The sequence below is a fragment of the Vipera ursinii genome, assembly GCF_947247035.1.
Source record: "Vipera ursinii genome assembly, chromosome: 2".
Taxonomy (NCBI): Eukaryota; Metazoa; Chordata; class Lepidosauria; order Squamata; family Viperidae; genus Vipera; species Vipera ursinii.
Window position 1 is genome coordinate 284896706 of NC_139513.1, and position 13367 is coordinate 284910072.

Genomic DNA, 13367 nt, shown 5'->3' on the forward strand with positions numbered 1-13367 from the left:
CGGGGGGGGGGGGGGGGGCAGCGGCTGAGTAGCGTCCGAAGCGGCGGGGCTGCAACCTGTACCTTCATCCCGCCTGGAGCCGCCGCCGGCTCGGAAGGAGGACGCCGGGCTTGGCGAAGAGATGCAATGGAGGGGTGGGGTGGGGTGGAGAGATGCAGTGTGTGTGTGTGTGTGTGTGTAGCTTTTTAGCCCCCCCTTCCTTTGCAAACAGCCTTACTCTGAAGGCAGAGAGAAGCTGAATCAGACCCGGGAGAGCCCCGGGAGAGGGAAGGACAGGCGGGTGGGGGGCATCCAGGCGCAACTTTTATTTTATTTTTTTATTTTAATTCCATTTATATCCCGCCCTTCTCCGAAGACTCAGGACGGCTTACAAGCTTAGCAGTAGCCTTCATTCTATGTATATGCCTGCTTATTAGGGCTTTCACACACACACACCCCAAGCGGCATTATTACAAAGTCAGCTTAATTGCCCCCAACAATCTGGGTCCTCATTTTACCTACCTCGGAAGGATGGAAGGCTGAGTCAACCTTGAGCCTGGTGGGATGCGAACCTGCACTAATTGCAGGCAGCTGGTGTTACTTAAGGAGGCATTAGCCCACTGCTCCACCAAGGCTCTCTGTGGGTTGGGGGTGTGGGGTGTGGACTCCGTCCGGAGAAGGGGGACGTGGCCCACCCGGTCCGGTCCAGGGGAGGCTGCTTGCCCCATCCCGCGCCCGCCCTTCAACCTGGGTCCTTTCCCTGCTCCTCAGTCCCAGTGAACTGCCCCCCGGGGGGGGCGGGGGGTCCCTGCCACTGCTTCCCTGCCCCCTAAGTCGGGGGCTGGGGACGGAGGGCCCCACTTCCACGTCTGTTCCCGATGCAGGCGGCGGTTCTGAAGTGGGGGCCGGGTGGGGAAGGCTAGAAAGCAAGTCACTAAGACACCTGCCCTGAGAAACCCCAAAGATCCCCATGGCCCAGTTGCAACTTTGCAAAATGTGAGCAGTTGTGGCCAGATGAGAGGGGCTGCTTAAATCAGCCTCACTCCCCCCCCCTTCCATGGCTCCTGACCTTCTTCTCTGCTGATTGGTGGGAGGAGACTGTTTACAAACTGAACCGAACCTGTGGGTCAGGACATAACAGGGTCGGGCAAAGGGAAGGAATGTTGCACTTTTCACCTGTTGCATCATTTGGGGATGATGCTGTGATGCATGTGGTATCGACAACATTCCTTCCATTTGTCAATGGAGATTCTCAGCCATCCCAGGTCATGGTTGTCCCGCAAGTGCTTTTCTTGTTCTTTCTATGAAGACCTTTCGCTTCTCATCCAAGAAGCTTTTTCAGCTTTGACTGGGTGGTGGGGAATGGCAGGATTTATACTCCTTGCAAACAGCTGATCAGTTGCCTCCCTTTAGACCAGGGGTCTTCAAACTCGGCCCTTTTATGACTCATGGACTTCAACTCCCAGAATTCCTCAGCCAGACACACAGACACCCACACCCACAGACACACAGACAGACACAGACATCCACCCCCCCACACACACCCCTCTGGAGCCCAGAGTGTTCTGTACCAGCCTGCTACTGGCCCTGCAGAAAAGGCAACCCCTTTACAAATGGCAAGAGGCTGGAATTACACCTGCCAAATTTATTACTACAAAAACAAACAAGACACGAACCAAGAAACAGGAGCTTTAAGAAACACGAACTATCCCAGCGGTTGCCTTCAGCAAACCAGCCCTCCCCACACATTCCCCTTATATACAGTTCAGGGCGTGGCTTCTCTCTGCCTCCTTCCGAGAAGCCCCATTGCCTTCCTCTGTTTACTCCTAATTGACTGCCTCCTGCGTCGGGCGTCCTTGAACAGGGCCAGCTGTGGGTCATCTTCATCCACGCTGTCAGGCTCACACAGCTGGGTCTCCGTGGTGACCAAGTGGGAGGGGCCTGGCTGGGGGCTATCATCAGCAAGATCTTCAACCCCCTCAGCAAGGTCTTCAACACCCCCCTCCTCCTCTGAGTCGTCCGACCCAACTGCCGAACCCACAGGCTGACCCTGAATCACAACACAGAGACCAAAGCACAAGAAGTACCCGCTTGATGCCCCTAACTTCCTTCTTAACACATGCCACTAATATGCCCCCATATTTCCATTGCTAAGCTTGAATGGCTGTTAAATGAGTTTTGCTCTGTTTTACGACCTTTCTTGCCCCAGTTGTTAAGTGAACCACTGCAGTTGTTAAGCGAATCACACGGTTGTTCAGCGAATTCGGCTTCCCCTTTGCTTTTCAGAAGGTAGCAAAACAGGATCATGTGACCCCGGGACAATGCAATCGTTACCAATACAAGTCAGTTGCCAAGCTGCCTGAACTTATATCATGTGACCGTGGAGGTTCTGCAAGTGCAAAAAATGGCCCTAAGTCCCTTTTTTTTAGCGCCGTTGTAACTTCAAACGGTCACTAAATGAATGGCTGTAAGTCGAGGACCACCTGTTTGTGCCAGCCAGACGAACCTGGATGCTCTTTTTAAAAGCGTTTCAATCGGTAGGAAGCCCCCCCTCCCCGTCACCACTGTTGAATACCCACCAAGATGCCCCAGGGTGCAAGCAAAGTGCTGGGGCCCCCCCACATGCATTCTGCCAAGCCTCTGGCTCTTTGCAGCCCCCCACCCTAAAAGGAAAGCCGAGGGTGGGGAGAGGCGGGACACTCACGTGCTGCCACTGGTCAATGATAAGCGGTCGGTATCTCAAGAAGAATTTGAGAGGGAAGGACTCTGGATCCGGCCAGGAAGAAGGGTACTGCCAGGTCACCATCAGCCTCCGGGCGTTGTTGGGGATCGGTTTTGCGATCACGTTTTCTGGGGGATCTGGTTTCACTGTTCAAGGAAGCGAAAGGGGAGAATAAAAATGTGGTGAGAGGTTCAGGGGCATCACTTAAGAGCAGAGGTGCCCAGCCTTAGCAACTGGAAGACCTGTGGACTTCAAGTCCCAGAATCCCCCAACCCACCAAGCTCAGAGAGCACGAGGGATTCCACAGTCCAACCTTTAGCTGAAGAAGGGTTGCAGGAATTGGACATATCTAGTCTAGTGAAAAGAAGGAGCAGGGGGGACATGATAGCAGTCTTCCAATATTTGTGTTGTGATTCAGGGTCAGCCTGTGGGTTCGGCAGTTGGGTCGGACGACTCAGAGGAGGAGGGTGTTGAAGAGCTTGCTGAGGGGGTTGGAGAGCTTGCTGAGGGGGTTGGAGAGCTTGCTGATGAGAGCCCTCAGCCAGGCCCCTCCCACCTGGTCACGACGGAGACCCAGCTGTGTGACCCTGACAGCGTGGATGAAGATGACCCACAGCTGGCCCTGTTCAAGGACGCCCGACGCAGGAGGCAGTCAATCAGGAATAAACAGAGGAAGGCAATGGGGCTCCTCGGAAGGAGGCAGAGAGAAGCCACGCCCTGAACTGTATAAAAGGGGAATGTGTGGGAGGGCTGGTTTGCTGAAGGCAACCACTTGAATAGTTCCTGTTTCATAGCTCCTGTTTCATGGTTGGTGTCTTGTTTTGCTCTGTTTTATGTTAATAAATTTGGCAGGCTTTATTCCAGCCTCTTGCCGTTTGTAAAGGGGTTGTCCCTGCCTTTTCTGCAGGGCTGGTAGCAGGCTGGTACAGAACAATTTGAGGGGCTGCCTCAGAGAAGAGTGGGTGTGTGTGTGTCAATCTGTTCTCCAAAGCAGCGCTCCCCAGCCTTTCCGGGGCTTTGTGGACCAGCGGTGGGGGTGGGGGGAGAGGGGATGGTTTCGTCTGTGCGGTGGGTGAGCGTGCAACTCCATTTGCACAAGTGGCGGGTGTGCGTGCCTGCCACTCACACAGGGGCAAGTGGCGCTTCCTGTGTTTGTGTGCTTGCCTGCTGCATCCGTGGCCCAGTTCTGAATGGGCCACAGCCTGGTCCTGGGGGACCCCTGCTACAAAGCACCAGAAGGCAGAACAAGAAGCAACAGATGGAAAGTAATCCAGGAGACAAGCAACCTGGAACTAAGGAGAAATTTCCTGACAGTTAGAACAATTAATCAGTGGAACAACCTGCCTCCAGAAGTTGTGGGTGTTCCAACACTGGAGGTTTTCCAGAAGAGATTGGACAACTACCTGACTGAAATGGTATTCTGCTTGAGCAGGGGTCTGGACTAGAGAAGACCTCCAAGGACCCTTCCCACTTTGTTTTTACTCTGTTATTCTGAGCTACAAAAATTCTCTCCTCTCCGTTTTTTGGGTCCATCAAGTTGAGGGTGTTGCAGAAATCCAGACTCTCTTTGTGGCTGTGCAGACTGAACAGGGCCCGGCCCAGAGGCCAATTAAGCTTTGGCAGGGAGAAAGAAGGAGCTCTATATAAATGCATTACGGTCTCCTTGCATTTATACTGAAGCTGCCCAGCTGAGCAGAAACCAGCAAAAATACAAAGACGGCAATGAAGAGTTTTGTTGGTAGGTGCCTTGAAAGGATTCAACCATCTGGAACAAAGCTGGCTCGGAGTGTGGAATTTCGTTTACAGGTTGGGTTAAACTGAAATGTGAAAGTCGTACTCCTCCTGCAATCGTTAGGAAGATATAAAATGGTTTGTTTTGGGGGGGGGGAAACCAAAACCTAAAAGGTTTCAGGAATTTTATTGTTTTGTAAGCCTCCCAGAGTCACTAATATAAATTTAGTAAATAAACAAAAACATTTAAAAAATTGGCTCTCACTCTGTTCCTTTCTTAATTTTTGCCATGTAGAATATAAAGGGATAAAATGTTTGTTGTTGAATTACTCACAAAGATTGAAAGGTATCTTTTTATCTTTAATAACAACTAGTTGCAACACCTGAAAATGTGTGTGCAGGTATGTATGACGGCTCACATCTATCTCTTTCTCATCTATCTAATATCATCTATCATCTATCTATCTATCTATCTATCTATCTATCTATCTATCTATCTATCTATCTATCTATCTATCTATCATCTATCTATCATCTATCTAACATCATCTGCCTATCTACCTATCTATCTTTCTCATCTATCTAATATCATCTATCTATCTATCTATCTATCTATCTATCTATCTATCTATCTATCTATCTATCTATCTATCTATCTATCTATCTATCATCTAATATCATCTGCCTATCTACCTACCTATCTTTCTCATCTATCTAATATCATCTATCTATCTATCTATCTATCTATCTATCTATCTATCTATCTATCATCTATCATCTATCTATCATCTATCTAACATCATCTGCCTATCTACCTATCTATCTTTCTCATCTATCTAATATCATCTATCTATCTATCTATCTATCTATCTATCTATCTATCTATCTATCTATCTATCATCTATCTATCATCTAATATCATCTGCCTATCTACCTACCTATCTTTCTCATCTATCTAATATCATCTATCTATCTATCTATCTATCTATCTATCTATCTATCTATCTATCTATCTATCTATCTATCTATCTAACATCATCTGCCTATCTACCTATCTATCTTTCTCATCTATCTAATATCATCTATCTATCTATCTATCTATCTATCTATCTATCTATCTATCTATCTATCTATCTATCTATCTATCATCTATCTATCATCTATCTAACATCATCTGCCTATCTACCTATCTATCTTTCTCATCTATCTAATATCATCTATCTATCTATCTATCTATCTATCTATCTATCTATCTATCTATCTATCTATCTATCTATCATCTAATATCATCTGCCTATCTACCTACCTATCTTTCTCATCTATCTAATATCATCTATCTATCTATCTATCTATCTATCTATCTATCTATCTATCTATCTATCTATCTATCTTAATATCATCTGTCTGTCTATCTACCTACCTGCCTATCTCTCTCTCTCTTATCTAATATCTCCTGCCTGCCTGTCTAATATCATCTGCCTGTCTATCTATCTCTATATCTTCCCCTCTTATTCAACAAACACTCTTGTATTTTTATTTATATTACTGTATTATGGCTTTTATTTATTACGTGCTGACTGCTATGGTGAAGCTCCAAACAATGAGAAGGCAACTTTCCCGGCCTTCCTTTGCCCAAACGCTGCCCCCCCCTTGGAAACCCCCCCCATCATTTCCAGAGGGGGTGTTTCTTCTCAGAGATGTTATTTGGGTCAAATGTGGAGAGCCCTTTAGCATCAGAGAAAGATTTTTATTTTTTCAGGAAAATATGAAAGAGGGAGTGTCAAATGCCATAGAAATTGTTCCATTTAGAGCCCCCGGGTCCTTTGACAATCCTGCTTGCCTGTTGTGCGTGTGAGAACACAAGCAGGCGTGGGCGTCAGGCACGCTGCCCTCCCACCCCAATTTCAAACTCTCCCTTGTTTGTTGATGACAACGGACTGCAAAACTCCCTCTCCTAGGAATTTGTACGAAAGGGCTGCTGCTTCTCCCTGGAGTAGCCCATCTTGAAAACCAAGTCCTTATTGGTCAACATCTCACAGATTACAAATTAGTCCTCTACTTACAACAGTTCATTGGTGACCGTTCGAAGTTACATCATCACTTCTGACCGTTTTTCAGACTTAAAACCGTTGCAGCATCCCTAAGGTCATAAGTTCAAAATTCATACACTTGGCAATTGACTCATATTTATGATGGTCGCAGTGCCGGGGGTCATGTGATCCCCTTTTCTGACCTTCGGACAAACTAAGTCCATGGGAAAGCCAGACTCACGTAACAACCGTGTGACTAACTTAAGAAGTGCAATGATTCACTTAACGACCGTGGCAAGAAAAGTCGTAAAATGGGGCAAAACTCACTTAACAAGTGTCTCACTTAACGACAGAAATTTTGGGCTCAGTTGTGGTCATAAGTCAAGGACTACCTGCATAGACCATGACATGGACTAGAATCCAGAAAAGTCAATGTGACATTGTTTGGTCTTTAATTTGCACCCAAGACCCCTCCCTTCCTCTTCTAGGTGAGCCTCGGTGCCCCCCCTACCTGAAAGAGCCTCTTCCATTTGGCCAGTAGCCAGAGAGGACCTGAAGCACGTGCAGAGTTCACGTGGGTCTTCTGCAGTAACATTCAGTTTTGCTTTGCAAGCTGCTATCACCTTTGAAGCCCTACATGGCTTGGGATTGGGTTACCTGAGGGACAGGAACCTTTACCTGCCCAGCAGGTAATCCAGCAGGCTGGACCTCCTGCAGAACCCATCAGCCACAGAGCATCAGCTGGCAGGGACTGGAAGGTGGGGCCTTTTCTGCAGCGGCCCCTCCCCAGGGAATAATCTGCCCTTGGAGATAAGAATGGCCCCAACCTTGCTAGCCTTTCTCAAAGCTTTAAAAAGTTGGCTATGTACCTGGAGCTGGGGCTGGGAAAGTCTTCAGGGCCCCGTTTACCATTGGTTGATTAATCAACACAGTTTTGTACCTTTGAAGTATTGGTACCTATTTACGAGGTAGTGACAGATTTTATTTTCCTGGGCTCCAAGATCACTGCAGATGGGGACTGTAGCCAAGAAATTAAAAGACACTATTTCCTCGGGAGGAAAGCCATGGCAAATCTAGACAGCACACTAAAAAGCAGAGACCTCACCCTGCCAACAAAAGTGCGTATAGTCAAGGCTGTGGTCTTCCCAGTTGCAATGTATGGCAGTGAAAGTTGCACCATAAAAAAGGCTGAGCGCCATAGAATTGAGGTCTTTGAACTGTGGTGCTGGAGAAGACTCCTGCGAGTTCCTTGGACTGCAAGGCGATCAAACCGGTCAGTCCTAGAGGAGATCAACCCTGACTGCTCTTTAGAAGGCCAGATCCTGAAGTGGAAAGTCAAATACTTTGGCCACCTAATGAGAAGGAAGGACTCCCTGGAGAAGAGCCTAATGCTGGGAAAGGTTGAGGGAAAGAGAAGAAGGGGATGACAGAGAATGAGGAGGCTGGATGGAGTCACTGAAGCAGTAGGCGTGAGCCAAAATGGACTCCAGAAGATGGTAGAGGACAGGAAGGCCTGGAGGAACGTTGTCCATAGGGTCACGATGGGTCGGACACGACTTCGCAGCTAACAACAACAACTTATTTTGTGGATGTCGTCATTGTCCTAACGTTCCATGTTGGTTTTTAAATTGTTTTGATTTATAATTTTTGAAATCTAAACCATCGAGAATCAAGAATAAATAAAATCTACAGAAATGGCCACAGGATAAACTTTATCCCTGCTAGGTTGACTTCCTTTCTTCCTCCTCTTTCTCCCCTCCCTCCCTCCCTCCCTCCCTTCCTTCAGAAGAATCTTCCTTCCTTCCTTCCTTCCTTCCTTCCTTCCTTCCTTCCTTCCTTCCTTCCTTCCTTCCTTCCTTCCTTCCTTCCTGTCAGAAGAATCTTCCTTCCTTCCTCTCTCCCTCCCTCCCCTCCCTCTTCCATCCCTTCCTTCTGTCAGAAGAACCTTCCTTCCTTCCTTCCTTCCTTCCTTCCTTCCTTCCTTCCTTCCTTCCTTCCTTCCTTCCTTCCTTCCTTCCTCCCTCCCTCCCTCCCTCCCTCCCTCCCCTCCTTCCCACACCTGTGGGCCTTATTCAGGGACAAGGCACAGCCGGAAGAGGCTCTCCGATGCACCTCTGCTACCTTTCCAGAGCCAGGCCTGGCCTGCAAAATCAGTAGGCCACCCCATCTTCCCTTCAAAGAGTTCATAGATCCAGTTCCATCAAGAAAATCCTAAATGCAAGGATTTTTTTTTTGGTCTTTCTTCCTGAGGAGCAAAGCTGAAGGGCCCCAGACTTTTGCAATGGAGCGCAGAGGCGGTTCTGAGCCTCAGGACTCAAAGGCGGGCTGGCCCAGCAGAAGACCCCGAGAAAGGGAAGGTCTGCAAACTGCAGCTCTCCTCCAGCTGCTCCCCCAGCAGGTATTGTGTGAAGCTGGCTAACCTGGCTTCCCCTGATCTCACTCCAGTTCTGGTTTCACTGAGCTGCACAGAGGTGGAGGCCTTCTGGTGGAAACAGAGGGCTCTGGTGGAGGGCAGCCATGCAGGCGTGGGGAGGAGAGCGTTCCGGGGAGGGGGCTGCAGGGGTGGGGGTGGGGCGAAAAAGCAAAATGAGATCAGGGGTGGGTCTCCAAGAAGGTATCAGGCCGAGGGTCTATCGAGCACCCAATTCACTGCAAGAGTGGACGTGCTCTGGTTTTGAATGTCCCCCCCTACACCCCCCCGCTTAGACACGAAGGCTAGCTGGGTGACTTTGGGCCATTCACCAGGCGACAGTGAGTTCTAGTGCCCCCTTAGGCATGAAAGCTGGCTGGGTGACTCTTGTCAGCCAGTCCTATCACGAACTCTGCAGAAGAAAACTTGGAATGGTCCCATCAGGCAGAGAAGAATGGGGAACTGGAGCCTGCAGGGGATGGAAATCTGGGATGGCCTTAGGAGCAGCGGCAGCTCTCCAACCCTGGGCCAACTTCTCAGCTCTACTGCCAAGCAAGGACTCTGCCTGGAGATCCTGCAGAGAAGGTCCCAGAAACGCGAGCAAAAAATGGGTCCCACCAGCATTTCTGTTGGGGCGACAGCTGCTCTTCACGGAACAAGGAAATTGGACATCTCTGACCCAAGAGCGACTGGCCTCATCCTCCAGCTCAGGTTGGTGAGTTCTGTCCCTTGCCTGGCGTCTCCATTGCCCCATCTGGTTTTCCTTCTTGTCCCCTTGGTGCCTCCTTGCCCACCGTCCCCCATTGGTCTGGTTGCCATACTTTCCTTGAACCTCCAAATAGTGCGGGGCCCAGAGAGAGAGAGAGAACCCCATCGTGCTGCCCCCACAGCAATTGAAACTCCAAGATGCTCAGATATCTCCCTTGGCACATTTTAGCTCATCATCTGCATGTCACATGACACAACAGCAGCCGCAGCAGTAGCATCTGCCCCGATGGCTTTTGATGTGGAGAATAATTAACACCGTCAGGATGTTACATTTTTAATGCCGGGTGTTTGCTTTCTGTAATTTGCCCATGGCTCCCATTAGTAAACCCGGGGCTGGAGAATTCCCTTTCTGTCTCCTGCTGCATTTGCATCAAGAACGCAAACACCATCTGTCAAAGCTGCGTTCGCCTTTATCGTGGTGACACCACAGCCCAGGATCCAGCAAGAGGGCTTACACAAACTCCCTGCCAGCCACAAAGTCACACTTGCAAAGCTTTCCCAAACGTCCCAAACACAACGCCCGAAGTCGTGGGTGCTCTTCCACTGGAGATTTTAAAGAAGAAATTGGAGGGCCATTTGTCTGGAATGGTATAGGGCAGGGGTCCCCAACCCGCCCCCCCGGTCTGTGGACTAGTACCGGACCGTGGCATGCCAGCAAGCGGTCCGCACAAACAAGCAAAGCCCCATCCGTGGGATGCAGGCAGCACACAAAACCACGCATCCTCCGGTCCGTGGAAAAACCTCTCTCCACGGAACCGGTCCCTGGTGCCCCAAAGGTTGGGGACCTCTGGCATAGGGTCTCCTGCATGAGCAGGAGGTTAGACTAGAAGACCTCCAAGGTCCCTTCCCAGTGTCATTCTGTTAATGTATGTAATGGATCCTTGATAGACCCTTGGCCTGATAACTTCTTGGAAACCCGTCCCTGATCCCCCTTTTCCGGGCTCTGCTGGTGGTGTCAGATGCTTGACGACTGAAATGTGGGGCTCAATTGCAGTCGTAGGTTGAGGACTACCTGTATCCAGCACCTGGCCATTTCAGCTCAGTGCCTCCCCCTCCCCCCACCCCCTGCATCCCAAGGTGTCATTAAGTGAGCCATTCCCCCCCCACCCCGACCCCGGGACAGAGATGGGACTTCAGCAGCCCTGTGCAGGGAGACGCAGCAAAAATGCCAAGGCAAACCCCCCCCCCCGTCTCTTCCTGCTGCAATTTAGAATGGAAATGGTGCATGACTCTTCCTCGCAGTTGTTGGCTAATTGCTGGCGGAGGACAGATGTAAAAACCACGTCCCCTCTTTGCCACTTGGCTGGTAGGTTGGTATGTTTTCTTCGGACCCGCTGTGAGGCAGGGGACTTCCCACTGGGGAATCCAGAAAGGAACTGGCTGGAAGGGGGTTGCTCATCCCAGCCCCTTCTTAAAGGATCTCAAAATAACAGAAGAAGAGAGCTGGAAGGGACCTTGGAGGTCATCTAGTCCAACCCCCTGCTCAAGCAGGAGACCTTATACCATTTCAGACAAATGGCTTTCCAGTCTCTTCTTAAAAACTTCCACTGTTGGAGCATTCACCGCTTCTGGAGGCAGGTTGTTCCACTGGTTCATTGTTCTAACTGTCAGCTCCTGGGGTGGGAGGGAAGGAAAGCCAATGAAGTCCTAGGCAGCATTAACAGAGGGATAGAATCGAGATCACTTGAAGTGTTAATACCACTTTACAATGCCTTGCTAAGGCCACACTTGGAATACTGCATCCAGTTTTGGTTGCCACAAGAGTAAAAGATGTTGAGACTCTGGAAAGAGTGCAGAGAAGAGCAACGAAGATGATTAGGAGACTGGAGGCTAAAACATATAAAGAATGGCTGCAGGAACTGGCCATGTCTAGTTTAAGAGCCTTGGTGGAGCAGTGGGCCAATGCCTCCTTAAGTAACACCAGCTGCCTGCAATTAGTGCAGGTTCGCATCCCACCAGGCTCAAGGTTGACTCAGCCTTCCATCCTTCCGAGGTAGGTAAAATGAGGACCCAGATTGTTGGGGGCAATTAAGCTGACTTTGTAATAATGCCGCTTGGGGGTGTGTGTGAAAACCCTAATAAGCAGGCATATACATAGAATGAAGGCTACTGCTAAGCTTGTAAGCCGCCCTGAGTCTTCGGAGAAGGGCGGGATATAAATGGAATTAAAATAAATAAAAATAAAATAATGAAAAGAAGGACATGGGGAGACACGATAGCGGTGTTCCAGTATTTGAGGGGCTGCCACAAAGAAGAGGGGACCAACGTATTCTCCAAAGCACCAGAAGGCAAGACAAGGAAAAAAAATGGATAGAAACTGAACAAAGAGAGAAGCAAGCTACAGCTAAGGATAAATTTCCCAACAGTGAGAACAATTAACCAGTGGAACTACTTGCCTCCAGAGGTTGTGGGTGCTCCAACATTAGATGTTTTTAAGAATAGACTGGACAGCCATTTGTCTGGAATGGTATAGGGACTCCTGCCTGAGCAAGGGGTTGGACTAGATGACCTCCAAGGTCCCTTCCAGCTCTGTTATTCTGCATTCTCTTCTGAAATGGGGCAGGGGACGCCCGTTGCACTTACCTATTGTGAACTCATCAAAGGAGATGCTGGTGGAACTGCTGCCCAGGGCGTTGGTGACGATGAGGATCACCTTGTACTTTTTGGTGGAGAAAAGGTGGGGGTAGCGGATGTAGCACCTGTTTTTGGGACCCGTGTCCTTCTCACAGACGATCTCCTGGGAGTCGTGTCTGGGGTGGGGGGGTGGGGCAAGAAAAAGACGTCAGGGTGGACCTCAGGGAGACATACGCATGCAAAAGAGGGGCACAACTGCCATTCCCGATTGAATGGCTGCCCTCTGGACTGTTTGCACCCTGTTGTGGGCCCCCCTGCAGGGAACCCCCCCCACATCAGACATCTTGGTGCTCCCTCCAGCATTGGCAACCCTCTGCTGCCCCCCCCCCCACCGGCCCACTCCTCCTGTGGGAAAGGGACTTATGCCCTTCTCATATGGGTCTAGCGCAGGGGTCTTCAAATTTTGCGCTTTTGTGACTTGTGGACTTCAACTCCCAGAATTCCTCAGCCAGGCACACTTGGCGGCGGGGTGGTGGTGGAATTCTGGGAGTTGAAGTCCACCCATCTTCAAGCTGCAGAGGCTGGGAAACCCTGATAGACTTTATTTCCTGAGGCACAGCTTGTCATGCGAAGTCCGGAACTGCATCTCGTTAACCAGGTTTTCTTTGTTGATTTATCTGATTTAGGAAAGGAGCTCCATTTCCTTAACAGCTACGGGAGGCTCACCAAAAAATACCATAAAAATGGTCATAATCGTAAACGTTTTGTTAAAGTAAGGCTATATAACACATTAAAGACTAGAAGAGAAAACTTTAAAGCTCCAGATCAGGGTAGCTCCCTGAAAAACATTCAGAAAAACCTTCCTCAGCTGCGCAGGTGGTCCTCAACTTACAACAGTTCGCTTAGTGACCGTTCAAAGTTACAACGGTACTGGGAAAAGTGACTTATGACCGCTTCTCACACTTAGGGCTGTTGCAGCTTTCCCCAGGGTCACGTGACCGAAATCCGGACATTTGGCAACTGACTCAGTATTTATGACAGTCACAGTGTCCCGGGATCAAGTGATCCCCTTTTGCGACCTTGTGAGAAGCAAAGTCAAAGGGGAAGCCAGATTCACTTAAGAACCGGGTTACTAACCTTAACAACCGTTAAG

General features: G+C 49.3%; 1 protein-coding gene across 4 annotated transcripts in view; it reads right to left on the reverse strand.

The window, feature by feature from the left end:
* Window positions 1–13367, reverse strand: part of CNTFR (ciliary neurotrophic factor receptor) — a gene marked incomplete at its 3' end in the record, with an annotated part of 319967 nt that overhangs the window by 16777 nt on the left and 289823 nt on the right. For all 4 annotated transcript variants that reach the window (XM_083354881.1, XM_083354879.1, XM_083354878.1 and 1 more), the window contains 2 exons: window positions 12224–12390; window positions 2684–2847 (listed from right to left, as the gene is read on the reverse strand). In XM_083354881.1, coding sequence (XP_083211007.1) covers window positions 2684–2847; window positions 12224–12390 — 331 coding nt within the window. The remainder of the gene's footprint in view (window positions 1–2683; window positions 2848–12223; window positions 12391–13367) is intronic.